We start from the raw sequence: 25,296 nt of genomic DNA on the forward strand, positions 1-25,296 counted from the left end.
AGAAAATTGTAAGACATTGATGAAAGACATTGACAGTAGCACACATAAATGGAAAGATATTCTATACTCATCGATTAGAAGAATTGCTATTGTTAAAATATCCATACTACCCAGAGTAGTCTACAGATTCAGTGCAATGCCTATCCAAATACCAACACCATTTTGTTATAGAATTAAAACAAATAATTGTAAAATTTGTATGGAGCCACGAAAAACCCTTAATAGCAATAGCTGTCTTGAGAAAGAAGGACAGTGCTGGAGGTAAAACAATTACAGATTTAAAGATCTACTACAAAGCTGTAATAATCAGAACAGTATGGTGCTGTCACAAATATATTCTCTCTTTTAATCCACACCTGCACTTCCATTTTTGCCTATTACAGAGCAACTTGTATTATATGACATACCCTGCAGAGAACTATTTGACATATAGGGAAAAAATGAGTTTGAAGGCATTGTCATGCTTTGAAGTTAGTCACACCTTAAGGAGTTAAGATTCAGGAGGGAAGGGAGATATATTCTGGGCTGGTTTCCCTCTTGAGGTGTTTTCTAAGTTATTTTGGGTAAGATAATGAAAGCTGAACTTTGTAGAAGGGATAAACAAAAAGCAACTGAGGAAGTTGAGTGGAGCTTTCAATAGTTTTTTGTTTTTGTTGTTCTAGCCCTAGGGTTGTAGCTGGAATCCTTTGAAGGGGGCACACTAAGAGTGGGAACAAATCAGAGGTAGACCAGTATTAATGGTGTTTGAAACCCATTCTCATGCCAGCTCAGTCCTTGGTTGGATTAAGGTGATCTGCTCCTACTCTGACTGCTTGTTAGAAAAAAATTGAATAATCTCTGGAAGAAGGTAACATAATCTAGAGCCTCTAGACTTTTTCATACATATTTTCATGCAGTTATTACATACAGTGTGTAACATTCAATTAAAAATTACTAGGCATACACAAGACCAACAGAGATAAGTCAACATTAGAAATAGGTTATGCAGACTACACATTACAGACAAGAGCTTTAGAGTATGAAAATCTATCCACAAAAATAGATAGCAAGATGGAGAATGTAACTATAGAACAGGAATCTATAGAAAAGAATCAAATAGAAATTCTAGAACTGAAAAATCTAGTAACTATAGATAGTTTTAACTTGATTAGAGACAGTTAAAAAGAGGATTAGTCAACTGGAAGATAACTTAGTATATCATACTCAGTACCATGGATTTGTCCTTTTCTAAGAAAGAGGGGTTTTTCAGTATCTCACCAAAAAATAGCAGTTGTGTTAGTGCTTAAGGATAAAAAGAGTCCTTATTAGAGTGTAGTTATACTACACTATTGCTATTTTAGTGTGTGTGGTTTTTAAAATTTTTTTGTTATGAATTTTTTTAATACGTATGTAAAAAGAAGTTGGTAAAATATAATATTGTCACTTAAAACTTTCTATTCCGTACCCTCTCCTCAGGCTTAGAGCCAATAAAACTTATTCATATAATACCTTATGTAGAGTTTACTTGTTCAGCATATTTAGCTATTTCTGTAGACCTTAGAGTGAGAAAATAAGCAAAATACTTAGAGATTCAAAGTAGATGCCCAGAGCTGGATGGTAAAACATGTATTTAGTATAGGGGAGTTAAAAGGCTCATACTTTTAGTTGGGCTAATGGTTATATTATGTTTGTAATCTGGTAAAGTTCCTTATCCCAAGTAAGAAATAGTGAATTAGAAAAGAAGTTACAAGTAAATTACTGAGGAATTTGTTTTGGCAGTAAATCCCTTGTTTGATTTTATTTGAGACTCTACTATGAATCATACCATTGCTGTATGTACCACTAAGAAAAAAAAGAAGCTTTTTTTTTTTTCCCCCAACTATATTTTATGTCCTAATTCCAGAGAGGTTAAATTGTAGAGGAAAAGATAATCCTAGTTTTAAATCTCAGCTCTATTATTTATTGTCCATTTGACTTCAGCCAGGGAACTTTTTTGAAGTTATTAGTTTATTTGTGAAAATTGGATATTGTAGCTGCTATAGTCTTCTCTTCAGAGTTAAGAAAACTAAGTGAATTAAGTGCTGTGAAAATGTAGATAGTACTGGGTATGCATTTAGAGCTATGAATTTGGCTTTCATTCTTCCTTCTAAAACTTGGCATTGTTAGGATAACAGGAAGAGAGGTTCCAGGGGGAGGGGGTGACAAAAATGCAATATATTGGTTAAATAAGAACTTAAAAAAAGAAAATTCCTGTTGGAGCTATTTAATAAAGTGTCAAACATCATTCTTTATTCTCTTTCCAGCCCCTTTCACTTCTCCTATTCCCCCATTTATATATAAAGATAACACTGCTTCCAATGTGATGGTTGACATTTATAATGATGGGACCTATGCATCAAAATAGTACTGATATTTTAACTATATTAGTTTTTTAAAAACACATTTTAGGAAAATTTCTAATCCTTCTAAATTCAGTTGTGATGCTGAAAACCTGCATTTTAATTTAGTTTTGTAAAATCCCCTGCTCTACTGGTGATATGGCATAAATATAGCATTAATCAAAGTGACTAGATCTTGACGGGGTTGGATTTTGTGGTGATTGGTGGGCATGAGAATTTCTTTTTATATTCCTGGTTGGGAGATTCTCAGTAAACTCAGAATGACATTTTTCTTAAGCTTTAAAATATTTAAGAGCTTTAATTTTGTTTTCATTCTGTTCTGTTCTTTTAGGATATTTCAAGTCACATTCAGTTGATAGGATGAAAAAATTTAAGAGAAGGCTATCCCTCACTCTTCGAGGAAGCCAGACTATTGATGAATCATTGTCTGAATTGGCGGAACAAATGACTATTGAAGAAAACAGTAGCAAGGATAATGGTAAGTATTTGGGGGCTGGGAAGGGGAGGGAAGGAGAGATGCTTCCCCCTTTTAATTACTTTATAAATTGAATGTGAATTTACTTTTCCGATAAGTTCCTAATAGTTTCTTTTGTTTGTTTCTTTGTCTTGTTCTTTGGTTCACTTAGGAAACAGAAGACTGTGACTTTTGCTTACTTACTTATTGGAGTGTTTCATTTTTACTCCAGGAGTGTTACTATACCTAGTCTCTAACCCTTATGGATTCTCCTATCCTGTTTATCTTTCTGTTTTTTATTGCCTCTTAAATGAATAATTTCTATAATATTATCCTGGTTGTTAAATAACTATTTTTAAGTTAACCTAAGTTAATACAGCTTAAAAGTGTAAGTTTGTGAAATTCCTGTTTGAGGCTTCATTGTAGCTTTCTAACATTGTATATGCATATGGACCATAGAAGACAAGGTTCATGACGTGAGTGAATCTTACTCTCTTTATTTTATATTTACTGCAGGGTCTATCCATAATATTTAGCACACTTAATAGTAGATCGACATACAACATTTCACATGTTTGGCAGTTCTGTAGTAGTACACAGATGTTGATATAAAATGAAAAGAGCTTCTTTGATTGAGTGGATTAAAATGTAAAATCCTGATGAAATTTATAGAACAAGGCTGCATATTCAAAACTGAAATAACCCTAGGGATGTCCTACTAATAACAAGGAAGGAGTTACAGGAATGACTGCCAGTATGTCATGAAGTACTCATTCTCTGGCAAGCCTTTCTTGCCTGTACCTGAAATTCTTCTGTTAGAAATTTGTGGCTGTGGGTGAAAACATGAATGAATACCCCTACCCATTTCTGTTGAATGTAGATGTCTTTGTTGTGAGAGAGGGAAAGATACAATGTAAAGGGCTCTAGACTTTAAGTTAGAAGGCATGGATTAGAATTTGGGATACACTAATACACTTACACCCTCATTAGTTGTATGACTGACTGAGTAAGTAAGTTATCTTACTCAAGCCTCAGTTTATCTCTTTTCTCAGAGGATCATTATTCACTCAAGTCTGTCTGGCTAGTTGTAATAGGGGAGAGGAGAAATAGATGATGAGTTCAGTAGAAAATTTAATAATAATAATTTGGATATAACTTACATGTAGGAGGGAGACACATCTTGCATTTGGGTCAAAACTCAAAAGACAGTTTTATGTCTTACTTTTTGTACCAGGAGCAAAATCCTTAATTCTCCTTCAAACCCCCTTTGAATTCTTGTTATTTTTATTAAGCCCTTTGGGGTTTTTTTGTTTTGTTTTTTGTTTGTTTGTTTTTAAGAGAAGGTGTGGGGAGTGGCAGAAGGAGAGGAAGAGAGAATCTATGGGGTTCAGTCTCATTGCCCTGAGATCGTGACCTGAACTAAAAATCAAGAGTGGGATGCCTAACCTGAGCCACCCAGCCACGCCAATGAATGTCTTAATAGTATTTTAGACATACCATAGAAAGTTAAGATATTTCAGGATCTTGTCTAAGTAGTTAACCTTACTCTGATGAGAAGATATATTAAAATTACTGAATTTGATGAGGGGAATAGGTGACAATTTAAATATGAGATGGGAAATAAATCATAGTTACACTAAAAAAAAGTTTTATTTTATATATACTATTTGGGGCTTTCAACTGCAGCTACAACAAAAATTACTTTTTTTGACAACTGAATTTCTTCAACTAAGAAAACTGCATCTTAATGTTATTAGGAAGTATAATAAAACTTAACAGAATGTTGCTTCTCATGATTATTTAGAATCTGAAGAAACCTTAAAAGGCAAACAAAGCTTGAAATGTAATTTTCCAGATAGTCCAGTTTCTTTTCTTTATTACTCAGTCTGTGCACTGGGTCAATTTATTACGATGTTTAGAGTCAACAAGCCTAATTGATGGATATTATGAAGCTTTGTTGTATTCCCAGGTTGTTTCCTTTCTTCTGATCTGATGCATGATAGCAGTGACAGTTTTTTTACAATAGTGGATGACATATAAATTCTCAGTAGTACCTAACTGCTACAAATAGCAGAGGTCCATGAAAGGATGAGGTTGAAAGCACAGACTATGGATGTGTATCGGGTCTGATTAGGATCTGATATTAATAGTGTTTGTAAGAGCAGGATTAGGAGTAGGGAATGACGAAGAGTACAGGATGGGCTACTAAATTGTATGTTCCTGCTCAGAGTAGTTCACATAATCAGAAGATCCAAATGAATAAGATGCATAAAACCATAGTGATTGACATGTTATGATGTTAAAAAATCATTGGGAAGTCTTACTTTGAACTAACTACTTTGTAGAATAAGAAAGATCTGCTGTTTTTCATATAAATTTCCATTACTTTAAAAAATTATGTTAAATTATACATAATGTGTAATTTACTATTTTAACCATTTCGAAGTTTCTGGTTTTAGTGGCATTAAGTACATTCACGTTGTTATGCAATGTGGGTATCTCCACCATCTATCCCCAGAACTTTTTCATCATTCCAAACTGAAACTCTATACCCATTAAATAATAGCTCTGTTCTCTCCTTCCCTCAGTCCCTGGTAACAACATTCTACTTTTTGTCTCTGTGAATTTGCCTGTTCAAGGTACCTCATATAAGTGGAATCATACAATATTTGTCTTTTTGTGTCTGACTTCTTTCACTTAGCCTGATGTCTTAAAAATTTCTATTTTTTAAAATGCAACATATTATCTTCATGAATTGCCCAGTTCATTGCTGTCATACTCTTGAAATGTTGGGATATTTTATGATTCATGGACCCCTTCTCCTTTCTGTACACTCTCCTTGGGCTGACGTTGTTCAGTCCCATGATTTCTGATAATATGTGTATACTGACTACTTTAAATCTATACTTCTAGTCCGGACTTTTGTCTGGATCTCTAGATTCATATCCAGATATTAGTTGACTTCTCCACATAGGTGTTTAATAAGAGTCAAACTTAATACTACCAAACCAGAATTCTTGATTTCCTTCCCCCCAAATCGGCTTCTTTTCCAACTTCCTTCATTTAACCTAAACCACTTAAAATTAAAAAATCAGAATTATCCTTGATTTTTCTCTCTCCTTCACTGTTTTGTTTCCCCCTTCTCCCCTTTTCTGCCATTCTACTTTCCTTTGTATTTACTACGTAAATATTTTTTTAAAACTATTAATGATAGTCATTTATATGCTTGATAACGTGTTTCCAGCTATTGCAGCTTTAAAATTTTTCTTCAGATAGATGTTTTTTAATATAGGTCCTCACTAAAAGCTGGATGGGAGAATATGTATGAAAGTAATTTTGCAGCCATATCTCTGCTAGCCATTTGGTTCTATCTTTATAATATATCCTAAATTGCCTACTTCTCTCCATTCTAGGCCAGGCCAGACTATAATAGTCTCTTCCTTCCATTTCCCCTCTGTTGATTCCCTCTCATCTATTCTCCAACAGCAGCAAGAGTGATTTAAAAAATTTTTATATTTTAAAAATTTAAAAGTTTAAACAACTTACTTTTAACAAAGTAAGTTGCAAATGTGGTACCAAGAGGTTCCTTGTGCTCTTCTCTCAGTTCCTCCCTTAGTTACATTTTTCTTAACTGTAGACCATTATCAAACCCATGAAATTAATACTGGAATAAATGTGAGTATAGTTTTTGTCATTTTATCAAGTGTAGATTTGTATAACCATCACTGCAGTCAGGAGAAGGAAGTATTCCATTATCAGAAAGAGATCCCTTTCAAGCTACCTCTTTATGGTTATACCACCTCTACCTCCCACCATCTCTGACCTCTCAGAATGATGTTTTTAAAACGTGAATGGGATCATGTTACTGCCTGTTTCAAAGCTACCATAACGGATTCCAATTTCAGAATAAAATTTGAACTTTTATGGTTACATACAAACATGCTTATCTCTTTGACCTCACTAAATATATGTAGTACAGCTACACTTGCCTTTTCTGTGTTCCTCTAACAGTGTTTTCAGAGTTTGATCCCTGGACCAGCAACATCAGTGTCACCTGAGAATTTGTTAGAGATGCACATTTTTGGATTCTCTGTCAGATATACTGAGTCAGGAGGTCTGGGGGTAGAGCCCAGCAGTCTTGTATTTTAACAAGTCTCTGAGGGTGATACTGAAACATGCTTAAGTTTGAGGATCTAGCAAGTCAAACTCCTGCCATATGTTGACTTTTGCAGTAGCTTTATCTTCTGGAATATCTTTTAACTCACCATCACCATCACCTATCTTCCCAAGAAGATATGCTCTTTCTTGCATTTTAATCTCTGTTAAAAATACTTCTACAGAGAGAACTTTACTCAGTATCCAAGTGTTAAATAGCTGCACCTTTATTTTTTATCACCTCTTTTGTATATTACCTATCATATCTGATGTTTTTATTATTCATTAGTTTCTTATTTGTTTCCCCTCCATAATATCTTATAATCTTAGAGAGTAGTAGCTTGCTTGTTTTGTTCACTTGTTAATGCCCAGGACTTGGAATGGTAGGCATACAACAAATAAATGTCCTCTTAATAATTGAATGTTTTTATGCTCTCCTTTTTTTCCTCCTGTATTCCTTAAGACTGTAAAGCTCTAATCCCCAGGATAACTTTATAGAGCAACTAAAATATGTCTATAAACAGATTATTTCTGTATGTTATTATGATTCTGGATATGAAATACTATAACCTAGAAAGAGAAAATTTTTTCTTACATATTCTAGCTTGTATCTTACACTGAATATTCAATTTTTGCATTTGTTTCAGATGCCCCTTCCCCATTCATTATTAAATCATTGGTTATTTTACTAAGCTTAAGTTAAGATCCCCCACATCCTTGATCAGGCAGCAACTGCCAAGGAATGTATAAGCCATGGGATGCTTTGGACAGCTGTTCTCTATTATGAGTTAAGTACTTTTCTTTTTTCCAGTCTGGTATTCTACACAAATTAGATAATCCGGGCTCTGTCGGAGCCCTGAGGACACTTTGGCCCCATCCTCTTCTTCCCATCTTCTTTTATGCAGCCATTATCAGTAGAGGTGCAGGCCACTTCATCTTCTTGTTCTTGGTGTCTGATAAAGCTTTACAGGTAGGAGAAATACCCACATCTTCTGATGGTCAGCTCCAGAAGAAGAGCTGGCTCTTTTTTAGAAGAGAAAAGATATTCAGAGAAGCCTAGTTCCTTTTAAAATTCCTTAGCTACTACCAGTAAAACACAATTATAATACAAAAGGCTAATTATTTGTCATAGAAGACTTCATCATGTCTTTAACCTATATTAGAGCTCTTCTTTAGAGGTGGATAGCAATCGTGAAATTCCTCATAAGCATTATAAAACAGGATTTCTCCCATTTATAATTAAATAACTTTTAAGTATTATATATTTTGTAAATGTTTCTGCTTGTTTATAAGTCTGTGATTTCTTTAAAAAAACTTTATATTAAAAGTCCCACATTTTGGGTAATAAATTTCAGAACCTCTATATTGATATGTGCTTAAGTACTTCTGTGTTTATCTATTAACTGACATATCTTTTGAATGTCTAGAAGGGAAGGATATAAATGCCTTTAGATCAGGACTGTGTCTTTATATTCTATAGCATGCCTAATTATAAGGCATATATGAAGCAGTTAGTAAATGTGGGGGTAGTTTGGAAACAAGCTTGGGATATATTAAAATAAGCAAATGGATAAAATCTATGGACTGTGTTTTGTGAATGCTAACCAATTTTGGTTATAAAGGAAGTGGATACTTAAGTGATTAAACCAATTTCAAATATTAAAGCATTTTTTCTGAGTATTTTTCCATGGAAATTATTTTAATTCTGGTTCTTTGTATAGATAGCCAAAGAATTATTAAATGTTACTGATCTCATAAACCTTTTGTTTTCTGTTTTGCTTTCTCAATCCTTCTCATGTGATCCTGGATCTTGGGCTGTTAATGGAATGATTTTGGATACTGTGGACCACAGAGCCTATTGTGAAGAATGGCAGGCCTCCAACCTCTCACAGTATGCATTCCTTCCTCCATCAGTACACAGGGTCCTTCAAGAAGCCCCCATTGCGGAGACCACATAGCGTTATTGGAGGAAGCCTTGGATCCTTCATGGCAATGCCCAGAAATGGAAGCAGATTAGGTAATTTAATGGTCTTTTTTTTTTAAAACTTTCTGACTGTAGGTCATGTAGTGAACGTAGCTATTGTTTTTGTTTTTTTTATTGTTGTTGTTGTTATTTAAAGATTTTTTTTGTTTATTTGACAGAGACACAGTGAGAGAAGGAACACAAGCAGGGGGGAGTGGAGAGGGAGAAGCAGGCTTCCTGCTGGGCAGGGAACCCAGTGCAGAGCTTGATCCCAGAACCCTGGGATCATGACCTGAGCTGAAGGGAGACGCTTAAACGTCTGAGTCACCCAGGCACGCCGCTATTGTTATGGTTGTATGGAAGTCATCCAGCCTTCATTATCTGATTTTTTTTCTTTTTGTAAAATAAAGATCAAGTTGAAAATAACAGAGACAGCAGAAAGATGGAAGGCTATAGAAGGGTACTAGTATTGATACTACAGAGGAGTAATATTTGAAAACCTGTCCATCAGGAAGAAAACAAAACCCCTAGGAGATGGATGCCAGATTTGAAGATGAATGGCATCTCAAGATGGTGCTTAATTTAGTGTCATACCATAGTAACTTCAGATTATCACTGTACAATAACCCAGTGCAATGATTCATATATATGATTGTCCCCTGAGTTGCTATTCTTAAGTCACTATTCCATTCTAAGTATTTAGGAAAAATGCATACCTGCAAGTTTCTGTTTATCTCTCTGGTCTTTTTTGATAGCATCTTACTATCACATTGTGGTTTTTTGTTTTTTGTTTTTTTAAAAGATTTTATTTATTTATTTGACAGAGAGAGAGATCACAAATAGGCAGAGAGACAGACAGAGAGAGAGATGAGGAGAAGCAGGCTCCCTGCTGAGCAGAGAGCCCTATGCGGGACTCTATCCCAGGCCCCTCGGATCATGACCTGAGCCAAAGGCAGCGGCTTAACCCACTGAGCCACCCAGGCGCCCCTATCACATTGTGGTTTTTAAAATCATTTTAAAATAATGGTTTTATAGTCTTGACATTTAGTGAAGTTTCTGAGGTTTTTATTTTAGTCCTTGCTTTATCTGCTTCCATTGCCGTGGCAGGTTATTTCCTCATGTGTTTTGTTAATTTGGGGAATATGAGCTTTTATTTATAGTGGGGTTTCACCTATGGGGAAATGTATGTAGCCCTATAGGTTTAACCCTATGGAATGGTGTGCTAGAGTTGACTCACAGTGGTTCATGAGGGATGATTGTTAAATTTTCAAGAATTTTGCAAGCTGGTTGTTAAATATAGCCATTATTAAAATTTAAATGTTAAAAACCTGTAATTAAGTAAACTAATTAAAAACAAAAGTAGTGAATCCTTAAAAGTCACTATTTCCAAATTATTATACTACACTTTACTAATACCTCTACTTTTGGGGTTATTTCTGTTGTATCTGTAATAGTCAAAATTTTATGTAATGGTTTATACATTTCTTCCCGACTCCATACTCAGTGGTTGTCATGTTGTAGCTTGAGGTTGGCCATGAAGGGAGTGTTTACCTTACAGAAATTGGATAATACTTCAGATCAGGACTTGATTTCTTGTTATGTTGTCTAGATTGGCATACTTTTCTGCAAAGGTCCAGATTGTAAAATTTTTCAGGTTTTGTGGGCCACATATGGTCTCTGTTGCATATTCTTCTTTTTAAAATAACTCTTTAATGATACAGAAAATACTTTTAGCTTAGGAGCTATATAAAAATAGGTCATATTTGCTGATTTTGGTTCTGAATTTAAGAAAGTAATATTGAAAGTGTTTGTTGTATCTGTAGCTTTTACAGTTGTCAAAAACTATTACCTGATTCAGCGAAGAAGTTGCTCACACCATGACAAATGAGTGAAATTTTGACATAAGCCTTCATTGTTTCACTTTTCTTTTATTAATGGAAATGAAAATACTGATACTCATGTTGGAACTATACTTGTTCGTTAATGACATGAACAATTTCTTGGTTGAGTCAGGTGGTAGTCAAGTATTTATTCATAGTCTGAGGTTCATATGCTCCTTTGTAGTCCTTTTGCAGTAGAACAGATTTAAGTCTGCCCTTTTAGTACTTTGAGAGTCTCATGCCTTTCTTTAGGAAATTCGCACTTGCACCTTGGACGTCTGACGCTTCCCCTTTTATCCCAGTATGGCAGCTAAACCTGGACACCTTCTTACCAAGAACTACGACCCCTCCCTGAGAGAATAACAGAGTCAGTCTATGCATAACAGCTTTTGACTCTCAGTTCTCTTTGTCTTTTCTTCCTTGGTATTTTGCACAAATTCTTGCAAACTCAGCTATCCATTTAAAAATATTATTACATTTTACTCAACATTTCCTTGAGGAAGGAAGATTTCAGATTCTCCCAGAAATAGAAGGCATGGTTAAATTATCTTTAACATTTTAAAAGTGTGACAGAAAAGAATACTTGGACTCATATGTGTTGTATACCATCCAATTAGGAATCAGTTACCATTACATTTTATTGCCAAGTTAATTTTTTGTTCAAATCTTCACGTAAAATTTCTCCAGAGATCTTTATGTAATTGGAATATATTCTTAAATTACATATCAGTCTATTATAAACTATCATATTTGCAACTGCTTATCTGTGTAAGAATTTTCTCAATAATGGGTTATTAAGGAGTGCCTGGGTGGCTCAGTTGGGTCAACATCTCACTTGATTTCAGCTCAGGTGATGATCTCAGGATTGCGAGATCGAGCCCTCTGTTGGGCTCTGCACTGGGTGTGGAATTGGCCTAAGATTCTACCTCTCCCTCTGCCCGCCCTACCCCCCCCTCACTCATGCACATGCACTCTCTCTCTCTAAAAAAAAAAAAATAATGGTTATGAAGACAAAAAACAAAAATATGGAAATTTTAAGACTGATTTGATAAGATCCTTGAGTTCAGTTTTCTGTTAAACAGTTCTCATTTTCATAAAGCATATATTCATTAAAAATACATATTTGTAACTATAAAATACTGTTTTGTTTTACATACTGGTATTTCATACAACATTTTGTTGAAAGAAGAAGTACAGTTATCTAGAGCATTCTTTGATTTTTAGTTAATATTCATTATTGTATTATTTATTGATCACCTTCTAAAACCTTTTTTCATTTTGGGGAATATAAAAGTGAAAAGTGAATAAGCTAAATCTTGCCTCCAAGGATCTCATAACTTGGTAGAAAATCATCTGAAACCAAAAAATGCACTTCAGTGCAGTGGATGTGGTAAGTGTGGACACAATAGTCATCTGTGTCTGAGAGTAGAAAGGATTTCACTGAATGATGACAAATGAACATGGTTTTGAAAAATATGTATGAGTTCACCAAATTGGTAAATTGGGGAAAGGCATCTCTTATGGATGAAAGAGGAGGGGAAAGTGTTGTGTCAAAGCACTCTAGCGTGAAACAATATGATACTTTTTGGAGGATGAATAATTGTATAAAGAGAACTGTGGTGAGAGATGTGTTTGATATCTAGCATTTGTTTCTGGTGTGCAACTCTTGCTAGATGAATTACAGGATGATTGACAAATACAAATATGGAGCAGGTATATACAAGTATATAAGTTTGTTTTTAATATTACCAGATGGAATTAATCTTCCTCCTCTCTACTCCTGTTTAACTTTTATCTTTAATAATAATAAAAATAATAAAAGAATAATGCCACTTTGTATTGTAATTTAAATGTATTTTTTTCCTCCAAACAGATTTTTGGGGGTCACAAACTTATTTCTGTAATTAAATAGATATTTAGAAAATAATTTTTGAATTTTTAAGATTTTTTAAAATTTTTAACACTGTGGAGAGGGGAAGCTGCATTAGTGGCTTTGAAACTTTTTTTTTTAAAAGCATATTCAAAGAAGTAGATCATTTGGCTGTAGACCCAGTGGCACATTATTTTACAGAAAAAATACTAAGCTAAATAAAAGGCAGAAGACCAGGTTTCTATTTTAGCTCTGCCTCTAGGCTGTGTAACCTTTGAAAAATAATTTAACGTTTCCAAGTCTTAGATCCAGGATCTGGAAAATGAGAGAACTGACTAAATAATCCTTGTGGTATTTCCAGTCTGTAATTTTATTATTCAGCTCTTGATAATAACTTGGATGTTAATTGTTTGCATAGTTTTTCATAATCAGAGTGTGAAAGATTTCTAACTAGTGTTTCAAGACATCTGAGTTACATTTGGATCTATTACCTACACAGAGCAACCAGAATGTAAAAATCTTTGTTATGATTTTATGTGTTGGCTGTCTTATATCTTATTTGTAGTGATAATAAATTATGTGATACAGTAAGGTATAATGCCTCTCTTTGAAGATAAATGATGTTTCATTTTGTGATACAGATATTGTTCATGAAAATCTAAAAATGGGATCAGATGGTGAGAGTGACCAAGCTTCTGGAACATCATCTGATGAAGTACAGTCACCTACGGGCGTTTGTCTTAGAAATCGTATACATAGACGGATCTCAATGGAGGTAACCATATGCCTGTGTATGTGTGTTTGTGTGTATGAATACACATATACATCAAATAGTAAATACAAAGGCACATGACAGTGTAAGAAAATTATTTCTCTGTATTAGTAAAGAATAGTCTTGCAAATATTTCCTTTCTTCTAATTATCTACTATACCAAGGCAAGTATATGTTAATTGCATTTAACAGTCTGCAAAACACGTGTAGGGTCTCTGTAAGGGAATGTTAATTTTCAAAAATACTGGAAATTCAGAATGATACTTTAGCAAAGTGTTTTTTTTTTGTTTGTTTTTGTTTTTTTCAGAAAATAGGATTTTCTATTTTTGAGGTTCATCTGGATACTTAATATTTTATAAATATTTCAGATTTTCAAATGTATACATAAAACAAGCACCAGCTTTTTTCATTTTGCTTTAATTTATAAATATAGGTATCCTTTCTTTTATGGGTTATTATACCTACTAATTTCTATAGAACATACAAGTTATGTCTTCATATAAAAGAATTAATACCTCATGTATAACCTTAATATCAAAATTGATTATGAATGTTATTTTAGTGTATATTATAGATTAAAATAATTTTCTCCAAAACAGTTGAGCTTGTTTTGAATTAAGAATATTATTAATTTTTTTTGGTGCTTTTGAGTTGAGATTACAGTGCTTGGGGTATCTGTCCTATTGGTTGATTGCATTTTCATTGATAAAAGATTGCTTCTAAATCAGATAAAGAGCAGTAAAAACAGTATCAGCTTTCTAAATGATAAATTAATATTTTCAGCTCTTGAGATCAACTTGATATCTGTTCATATCACTGTAAATTATATCATAATAGAATACATTTATCAGATTATATAAATACAATTTTAATCATAGGTTTAAAAGTTTTTTTATTATTAAGATTTTTATCTGAACTTTCTCATTCTTCCGTTGAGCTTTATTTATATTTTGCCCCAAAGGACAGTCTCTTGATGATATTCTTACTTTCATGTATTATTATAGCAGAAAAGACTTCTTTCTTAACATCCTCGACATCTTGCATACACATATGTATTCTTACTTAGAATGTTTTGAATATTACTTTCTGTGTATGCTTCTAGATAGATTTTAAATATTTTGTTCTAATAATGTTATTGTGATTTGTTTGGGATTATCTAAAATGTAAAATTAATATGGGAGAACAATTATCTTTTCATTATTTAGTCTTACCATTTGGGAATATGGTATATATTTCTGTACTTGAGTCATATATCTCAGTAAACATTTACATAGTTTTTATATATCTCAGATTTGTTTTATAGTTTGGTTATATTATAGATAATAGGGATTTATGTTTTATAGGATTTATGTTTCTTCGTGTGACAATATATGCAAGATTCCCTTTTCAGTTTCTCCCAAGTTCACATTTTATAAGTAAATAGAATAGAATAGAAATGTGCTCCCCCTACCAGCCTTTTAAGAGCCATCTTTGTATCCCTGGAATAAATCCCACTTAATTTGATGAATGACGTGTATATATATTTAAATTTGATATTCATACTTAAATTAGGCTTTGTTCCCAACATGGGGCTTGAACTCATGACCCTCAGATCAGGAGTTTAGTGCCCTACCAACTGAGCTAGCCAGGAACCCCTGATTTTTTTTCATGTATTGTTGGATCTGGTTGGCTAATGTTTTGTGGAGGATTTTTATGTCTATGTTAGAGATACTGGTGTGCAGTTATTTGGGGGTGTGTGTGTGTGTTTGTGTGTGTTGTCTTTATCTGGTTTTGGTATCAGGGTAATGCTGGCCCCATAGAATGAATTTGGAAGCTTGCTTTCCTCTTTTTTGGGAATAGTTTGAGAATAGGTATTAACTTACTTAAATTTTTGGTGGGACGAATCTGAAACTGTCTGGTCCTGGGCTTTTGTTTGTTGGGAGTTTTTGATAACTGCCTCAATTTTATTGCTGGTAATTGGTCTTTTCAGATTTTCTGTTTCTTCCTGATTTAGTTTTAGGAGGCTGTTACATATTTCTAGGAATTTATCCATTTCTTCTAGGTTGTCCAGTTGCTGGCTTACAATTTTTCATAATATTCTCTTACAATCCCTAGCTTTTCTGTGGAGTCAGTTGTTATTTCTCATTTTTCCTTTATAATTTTGAGTCCTCTTTCTCTTTTTTATTTTAACTTTTTTTAGTCTGGGTAATGGTTTGTCAATTTTGTTGATCTTTCCTTTTTTAAAGATTTATATGAGAGAGAGAGAGGGAGAGCATGTACACACACACAAGGGAGGGGCAGAGGGAGGAGAGAATCTGGAGCAGACTCCCCACCAAGCACAAAGCCCAGGCTCCATCTCTTGACCTTAGCCAAAAATCAAGAGTTGGATGCTTAACCAGCTGAGCGAGGTGCCCCAATTTTGTTGATCTTTTCAACAAACTAGTTCTTAGTTTCATTGATCTGTTTTTTGTTTTGGGGGTTTTTTTGGAGTTTCTATTTCATTTATTTATTTATTTTTAAGGATTTTTATCTATTTATTTGACAGAGATCACAAGTAGGCAGACAGGCAGGCAGAGAGAGAGTGGGGAGCAGGCTCCCTGCCGAGCAGAGAGCCTGATGCGGGGCTCAGTCCCACGACCCTGAGATCATGACCTGAGCCGAAGGCAGTGAGGGTTTAACCCACTGAGCCACCCAGGTGCCCTTATGTCATTTATTTCTACTCTAATCTTTATCATTTCCTTCTACTAAGTTTGGACATTGTTCTTTTCTGGCTTCTTTAGGTGTAAAGTTAGGTGGTTTAGTTGAGATTTTTGTTGCTTTTTACTTCTTTCCATTGATACAGCAATGATAAAAGATTTCAGTTGTCTCACTGTGTTGTGTACAAAACCTTACAGTATCTGCTTGGTTGTTATTAAACTGGTCACATTTTGTGTTAGTTTTTGCATCTTTCTACATGGTATAATAATGTCTAAGTAAATTCCATCTGAAATTTACTGTGAAAGGACTGAGAAATAACTGGGTTGCAGAGTACCATTTCTGTAGAACTATGTTGTACACTTTTGCTTACAGTAAATGCATTTACATTCAGATATTATATAAAGTCAACATGGATAACTTTGGAACTGTAACAAAACTTAACAGTTACTTATCATTAATAAATAATATGGTAGCCCATGAATTCAAAAGTGAAGTGCTCTTGTCTCTTCTATTTGTGATTACCTACCAATACCTTCTTTCTCCTTTTTTTTTTTCTTAAAGGATTTAAATAAGCGGTTATCACTGCCTGCAGATATCAGAATACCTGATGGATATCTTGAAAAATTGCAGATAAACAGCCCACCGTTTGATCAACCAATGAGCCGAAGGTCTCGTAGAGCCTCTTTAGTAAGTTTTCAGTCTCCTATATCTATGCTATCAAATCTGTTTGATTTTTCTGGGTGTAAACATTTTACATTAATTTTTATGTTTACTTTTTGAATAACTAAATTTTAATACATTCCTTTTTGGATTTTATTGCTTTCCAGTTATTAAGGGTTTAAAGATCTATATTGGAATAGAATTTAGGCTATAGTCTTTTAGGTTTTGGAAAAATTTTATTGATATATGCTAGAAGTAAAGAATAAGTATTAAATATATAAATGTATACTAGGAATACAGAAAAGTACACAAACCATAATTGTATAGCTCAGTGTATTTTTGCAGAGTTAACATACCTTGTAACCAGTACCCAAAAAATAAAAGAAAATTACCCAAATCTAAGGGGCGCTTGGGTGGCTCAGTGGTGTAAAGCCGCTGCCTTCGGCTCAGGTGATAACCCCAGGGTCCTGGGATTGAGCCCTGCATCGGGCTCTCTGCTTAGCAGGGAGCCTGCTTCCTCCTCTCTCTCTCTGCCTGCCTGTGATCTCTGTCTGTCAAATAAATAAATAAAAAATCTTAAAAAGAAAATATTACCCGAATCTGAGATACTCCCTCCTGCCACCTCTCTGTTCACTTTCTACTCCCACTTCCTCATCTGTAACCACATCCCTGCTTTCTCATTCCAAAGATTAGGTTTACCTATGTTTTCCATTGTTTTGTTTATATAATGCTTATAGTATATTTTAATATCTCAAGACTTTTTAAAATCTTCATATACATTCACATTCTTATTTAAAAGATGCTTTTGTTACTTCTGATTATTCATATTTAAACTTTTGAACTTTAATTGGCTATATAAATTATTAAAATACATTTTATACAAATATATTAAAATGTATATTCACGTTTATATTGTACAGTATACATGGAAGAATAGACTGTATTCTTTTTGGGGGCTGCCCTCTTGCTGAAGGTTATGCTCATGTTTCATCTAGTTTGTTGCAAATAGTTCATTTGTTCTTATGATTGCATGGTATTCCATTGTATATTATACTTTATTCAGTTTCCTGTTGATGGACACTTAAATATTTGGGCTGTTTTTGGCTATTACCAAATAGTGATTCTATCATCATTCTTGTGAATGTATTTTGGTTAACATATGTAAGCATTTTTGTTGAGTACATACCTAGGAGTGGAACTGTTGGATCAGATTGTGTACATATGTTCAGCTTTCTTAAACACTGTCAAAAGAGTTTCTAAAGTGGTCATACCAGTTTACACTCACATCATTATTTGACAGTTCTGTTTATTCTCCTTAGCCAATTTCTGATAGTCTTTAAAAAAAATTTTTTTTTTTAGCTTTTCTGGTGAGTGTGTAGTATTACCTTATTGTGGTTTTATTTGCATTTTTCTGATGACTAAGCTGAACACCTTTTTATTTATTTTTTAAAAAGATTTTATTTATTTGTCAGAACGCACAAGCAGGCGGGCAGAGTGGCAGGAAGAGGCAGAGAGAGAAGCAGGCTCCCTGCTGAGCAAGGAGCCCAATGCAGGACTCGATCCCAGGATCCTGGGATCATGACCTGAGCTGAAGGCAGTGGCTTAACCAACTGAGCCACCTAGGCGTCCCTCAGCTAAACACCTTTTTAATATTTAGTGGCCATTTAGACGTACCATCTTTTGTTATTTAACTTCTGAACTCTGTCATCTCTTTCTTCTGGTTTTTCTGCCTTTTTCTTATTGATCTATGGAAATTCTTTATACATTCTGTATAAAGAAACTGTGAGTTGTATGTCTTACAGATATCTTCTAGCATATGGCTGTTGACCTTTGCAATTGCATTAAGCATCACTGATTGAAAGGTCAGCTTTCTCTGTTGCAGTGTCACCTTTGACATAAATTCAGGTGATTGTATATGTAAGGATCTCTTTTGGATGATTATAGTCCTGTAGAATGCATGCATATTTAAGTGCTGTGGAACAACAGAAAGCAAGTAAAATGACTTTGCATATTGCACGCTTACAGAAGAGAGAGTGCTTGAGCTGGCTTTAGAAGTATGGGTAGGAACTTGTCAAGTTGATAACAAGTAGAAGGGTGTTCTAAGCAGAGGAAACTTGATGTACTAATACCCACAATATAAATGTAGGTATGTTGGGGAAATTATAGCTGATATAAAGGGTAAATGTGGAATAAGATTAAAGAATAGGGCTTGAAAGAATAGGATAAATCCAAACTGTAAAAAGCTTTGGCTATCAGGCCAAGCAGAAGTCTGAACTTTATTCATCCTATGTAATGGACCTCAGAGGTATTGATTTAAACAAGGGCTGACGTAATCACATTTTTGTTTCCTAACAGTGGCTTCAGGAAAAGTGTAAATGAGTAGAAGGGCAGAAAGAGTAGAGGCAGGGAGATAGACTAGGAATTTACTCAAAATTTGGGATTATGTGGCAGTCATGTGGAAATAGGCAGGACCTCTGGTAGTCAGCTGAACTTTGTGTCTGAAGGAGGAGCTGTTGGTGAGGATTCCTGGATTGCTAGCAGTTTTTATTATATCATGGAATGTTTTTATCCACCAAAAACTTGTGTTTGGTTACATATTCTAAAGAATAAAATTACCTTATACTGTGTGTCACATGAGCACATTGTTATTTGACATTCATCATTGTATAATAAAATAAAAGTATAGTGCCAACTGGATTTTGGTATGTAGGTTTATGATCACCGTAGTTTTGTATCACTGCCTGAGACTTTTTTTTTTAAAGTAGCTTTGCCATTTGAGTACCCATTTGAAAGTGTTCTTTGGCTATCAATTTTTATCAAAGATTAGTACTTAGGATAAATTTTGGAGTTATTGAATGTTCACATTGGGACTAAAGGTATGATTTAATTACCACATAATTCTTAAAGCTGTCCTTTATGAGCTATCTTTTCCAGTCTCCATGAAATTAAGGAAAACAGTGCCCTCTAATGAATGTTAAGTGATGGAGTTTTTATTGTGGTTGAGTATTCCTACTCATCCTCCTTGGTTTTTGATCCAAAGTGGTTTATAGATTTCAGATTAATTATGCCAGTTGTGTTTTGGTTTCTACTAATGCACCCTTTTCATTATTTATCTACCTTGCTGAACTAAACCATGTGGTTTCTTTTGAAGTATATTAGGAAATTATTCTTCGCTAGGTTTTTGTATGAAGGGGGGAAGGGTTAGGGAATGGATGGAAAGGCAATGGGAGAAGAAATACATTCTTCACCTGTGTTAGAGCATGTTTCCATGGATAATACATTCCTTTTATTGCAAAATTTATTTGTTTTAGGGAGTATGTATAAGTGGGAGGGGGGGAGTAGAGGGAGAGGGAGAGGACCTCAAGCAAACTCTGTGCTAGCACGGAGCCCAGTGCAGGGCATGATGCCCCAACTCTGAGATCATGACCTCAGCCAAAAGAAAAAAAAATTTTTTTAAAGATTTTTTATTTATTTGACAGAGAGCACAAGTAGGCAGAGAGGCAGGCAGAGAGAGAGAGGAGGGAAGCAGGCTCCCCACTGAGCAGAGAACCAATGTGGGGCTTGATCCCGGACCCTGGGATCATGATGCGAGCCAAAGGCAGAGGCCTTAACCCACTGAGCCACCCAGACGCCCTGACCTCAGCCAAAATTAAGAGTCAGATGCCTTACTGACTGAGCTACCCATGCATCCCTGGATAATACACTCTTTATCTAAAAATATATATATATATTTTCAAGATAAAATATAAAATTTTAACCTTGTCTCTCTAAAAGTATAAAACTTTATATTTTTGCGTATTTAATAGCAATGTTAAATGAATAGAGTAGTAAAAGTAATATAAATCCTTTGAGTAGCAATTAAGAAACAAATCACAATTTCTGATGAAGAGAGACCTATAGTAGAGCTAATTGATTCTTCTATAAGTGTATGATCATCAGCAGCAGTAGCAGCAGCCTAAAATGAACCTTCAGTATTTCTTGGTTATCGTATGTTGTCTTTCTCTGGTTAATCCTTCCCCTCTCTCGGAAGCCCCCACGGTCCCCGCCTTGGCCGGCCTCGGTAGCCGCCCCGATCATAGCCTCCTCTTCCACCGCGACGATCATCTCCATAGTTACCCCCCATATGAGAGCCTCCTGGTCCCCTCCTGGGCCATCTGGTTTAGGGGCCTTACACTGGTTGCATTCATTCCTCCAGGAGAAGTTCATGTTCTCACATATAGGATTTGGACACTTCCAGTCACCAGCTTGCTGCTGGCCGCCACCACCACCACCTCCACTAGGGAATCCTCCCCAGCCACCGCCACCACTGCCACCACCTCCGTAGCCTCCACGGCCCATAGGTCCTCCTCGCCCTCGGCCTCCACGACACGACAGATGCCCTATATGATAAAGAGGAGAGAAGCCATTAACCAGAAACCACCCTCATTTTTTTAAATAACAAACATGCAAATCTGTCTTTACTTGTACACATTCTGGTCTTTCCTTTTTTTAAAAGATTTTATTTATTTATTCATGAGAGAGAGCGCGTCATAGGGAGAAACAGGTTACCCACAGGGCAGGGAGCCGGATGCGGGACTAGATCCTAGGATGCCAGAATTGTGACCTGAGCCAAAGGCAGACACTTAACCTGCTGAGCCACCTGGGCACCCTCTTTCCTCCCTTTAATTTTGAGGAATTGTCTTTCTTCCTATCCCTTCTCAGGATGATTAGAATATTTTTGTCATCCTTGTATACTCAGATATATTCAGTTTCCCTCTCTTGACTGAATTCTCCCTATTTTTATTTAAATACACTTTCCATTTTAGAAGAGTGTTAGATTTATAGAAGAATTGAAAAGATAATATAAAGAGTTCCCATACATATACCCAGGTTCTACTGTTACTAACATTTTAGTTTAGTGTGTTGCCACTAAGGAAATCAGCATTTTCTATATTACTGCTATTCCACACTTTATTATTTCCCTAGTTTTCCACTAATGTCCTTTTTATGTCCCAGGATCCCATCTAGGACATGTCCCACATTACGTTTAGTTTTTTTTTAATGTGTGTATTGGATTGGTAAAGTGTTGTTTAATATGTTTAATATTCATTTATGGTTGAGTAGAAGTGAGCTGTTCTAACTCTTAACGTATTTAGACACATTAGATTAGTGAGTGGAAAGCCCACGTGCCAGTAGACAAGATTCATTAGAGCATTGATTCACTTAGAATGATGGCATGCTCAGTGGAATTTTTGTGAAACTATTAAGTGCAGCTCTAGTACATTGAAAGTCTACATATGAAATATGCCTCATTATATTTAAATTATAGGTTTTACACATTCCCAGAATCTGCTCTTCCTAACAATGATTTGGATTCCTCTTATGGCTTGAGCAATATATATCATATGTAGTCCTTTCTTATTTGTAAGAGTAGGTGAAAAAGTAGTGTATCAAGTTCTGATGTCTCTTTGAAATAGTAAATATATCATGGAGTGTGGAAGTGAGACTCAAAGTCCACTCACAATTTAATGTACCTTTGGTATATTATGAACAGAATTAAGATAGTACCATACTGGTGGTAACATTAATTTTTGGAAGACAAAATTAGCAAGTAGAATAAAGGTTCTCAGTCTCTTTTTTGCCCCGGACATTTCTATCAGTAACAGTAGTTCCATAATTCTCACAAAGAGAGAAATGGATGTTTGAAAAAAATCTTTCTTTGTCCCCTGTGTTTCTTACATATGCATTCACTTTTAGGATGGCATCCAGAGAACTTTTGCACATACTTCATTTGTTTTTAAGCTCAGACTAAATTGCTAGCATGTTAATACCTCTTAAGGAAGGCACTTTTGTCATGAGCACTGGGTGTTACATGTAAGTGATGAATCACTAAATTCTCCTAAAACCAGTATTACACTATATGTTAACTAACCAGAATTTAAATAAAAACTTGAAAAAAAAATATTTACAGCTATGATATGGTCATTATGTTGGCAGAGCCAGAGTAATCTGGAAATCTCCCATAATGCTCAGTACTACTTACAGGTTATATTTAATTATAAAAAGGCTATATAAATTATAATTTATTTGGGATTTTTAAAAATTTTCATGTGCTTATGCTGTAAGAATCACCTGAACAGAAATTTGATTTGGGCTGCCAAAAAAGCCAGCTATTCTCTTGGAGCAATGAAATAACAAAAAATTATCTTCATTTGTTTGGAAAGTAGAATTAAGGAGATTTTTATATTTTACTAGTATATATAAAGTTGGGGCTCCTGGATTGCTCAGTTAGTTAAGCATCTAACTCTTAATTTCATCTCATGTCATGATCTCAGAGTTTGGGATTGAGCTCCAAGCTGGCTCTGTGCTCAGCGGGAAGTCTGTCTGAGATTCTCTCCCTCTCACTTTGCCCCTACCCCAGCTTGTGGTGGCACTCTCTCTGTCTCTTTTTCTCTAAAACAAATAAATCTTTAAAAAATAAAATATAAAACTTGCTGTTTGATTCCTTTAGCTATTTGTTTTTATAAAACTTTTAAACTACCATAAAGTAACCTAATGATGGAACTCAGTCTAGATTGTGAAGTCAGGAAAACTGGAATCATTTCTGTCGTCTTCACTGTATCCCCAGTACCTAACATTGTACTTGGTAAATGTTGAATAAATGAGCTTTGTCCTCTGTCCTCTGAATAATTTCTGTAGGAGAGCATGTCAACAAGCTAGTCATTATATCTATTGTTAATCTTGTCATGCAAGCAAAATTTTCTAAAAATTCCATTTAAAGATTCAGTAAGTAATATTGACATGTAATTATTAAAACCTTGAGGCTGGAAATTATTAAATGAGGTGGTTACACTTTATTCTGGCAGATAATTCACTAGTGTAACTGTACCTTTTGTCTGAATTCCCTGCCTGCCTGCATGATGAAATTCAATAATGCTCTTTATCTTATAGATTGATTATTCAAATTTAAAATCAACTTTATAATTATAGTAAGTATTTACCTTTTTAAAAAGCAGACTTTCAGAATATTTTAATGATCTCACTAACTGTCATTCTCTGAAGAATGACTTTGTTATGTCAATATTTGATTATCCCTTATTTTATTCCTTATATGCTTCATATGATACAGTAATCTCTATAACATTTTTATCTTTACAGTGAATCTGTAGTTCATTTACATACTCCTTAAAGCAAATATCAGCATTTTTGTCATAGCCACTAGACCATTGGACCAAAGTGTATTTAATGTTTTAAAGGAGTGCTAGTATTTATTTACCTAAGATAAAAGAGTGAACAAGAAAATTTCCCCACTCCTGTTAATAAAAAGTTCTAGTTTGCAGTCATATTTTTCTTTGTGGTTCTAATTATTGTAAGATATTTTTATTTTTCTCAGGGTCCTTCTTTGTTTTGTTTATACTAGTTTCCATTTATTACTAATACAGTTTTTTCCCCTTCATGTAAGATAGGACACAAAACTTAAAATTCATGGCAGAAGTGCAGTAGTCCCATATTTGTGAGTTTCATGAATTCTAGAGATAGGTCTAAGAAAATAAACACATTTTACCATAGTTTATGTGACCCTAGCAATTACCTTTTTTTCAAAGTAGTTATTTGTGATCCTAGCTCAATAGGCAATAGATAAAACACTAAAAGACTATTCAGGATCAGGCTCTCATGTACCAGATAGTGGGCTATTTGCCACATTTTCCCTATTAAAGTTAAAAAACTCCATTTGTATTTGGAAAGTGTTACCTGTTGTAGTTTTTATTATTCTGCAGTTACTGATAATAGAAAGCAAGGACTTAGTATCTCTCAGTCACATATAAGACAGTGTACATGGGTGGATGGTGTGTGACAGTTCCAGAATCTCATTTTTTTTTTTTAATAAAATTGCTTAAAAATACCACATAGTGAGAAGAATTTTAGAGAGGGCAAAAAGTTTTGCAGTCATCCATTAATACCACCTGTGACTGAAGTTTTTATTAGTTTAGCAAAATTGAATTATGTACTGTTAGACATACAGTTTTCCTCATGGTTTTTAACATGATATAAATCATTGTAACAAAAGGATTAAAGATGCATCAGTTATGCCTTACTAAAAACAATAAAATTTAATTTATAAAGATAACAGCTTATTTGGGGGACCTGTGCTATTTTTGGCCTTTCAACTTTGGGCAATTTACCCTACCAACATGGTAAGTGATGTTAAGTCAAATTGTCAAGTACTGTTTTTTTTTATTCAACACCTGTGGAAAAATTGCATATTTGAACCTTTAGAATTGGACTAAAACATAGTATTTAAGGACCCAGTGTTATTTATACAACTTTGAAAGCCAAGATTGTGTATAAAAAAACATTGTTTCCTTTCACTGGCTATTTTTTTAAAGGGCGTGACACCATTCTCAATGAGAAGTGAATCTTTAGACTATTGCCTTTTCTAGGACCTACAAAGGAGTAAGAGAAAGCAATTTTAAGAAAATTCTTAATTTATCTGTTGCTGCTTTCTCAA

At 34.5% G+C, this 25,296-nt stretch overlaps 1 protein-coding gene across 3 annotated transcripts in view; it reads left to right on the plus strand.

Moving 5' to 3' along the window:
- The window catches only part of CDK17 (cyclin dependent kinase 17), a 109,731-nt gene that overhangs the window by 66,017 nt on the left and 18,418 nt on the right, over positions 1-25,296 (plus strand). For all 3 annotated transcript variants that reach the window (XM_059402312.1, XM_059402310.1, XM_059402311.1), the window contains exons 2-5: positions 2,710-2,856; positions 8,840-9,004; positions 13,342-13,475; positions 16,710-16,835. In XM_059402312.1, the coding sequence (XP_059258295.1) occupies positions 2,739-2,856; positions 8,840-9,004; positions 13,342-13,475; positions 16,710-16,835 (543 nt within the window). In that variant the 5' untranslated portion in view covers positions 2,710-2,738. The remainder of the gene's footprint in view (positions 1-2,709; positions 2,857-8,839; positions 9,005-13,341; positions 13,476-16,709; positions 16,836-25,296) is intronic.

The sequence above is a fragment of the Mustela nigripes genome, chromosome 6, assembly GCF_022355385.1.
Source record: "Mustela nigripes isolate SB6536 chromosome 6, MUSNIG.SB6536, whole genome shotgun sequence".
NCBI classification, from domain to species: Eukaryota; Metazoa; Chordata; class Mammalia; order Carnivora; family Mustelidae; genus Mustela; species Mustela nigripes.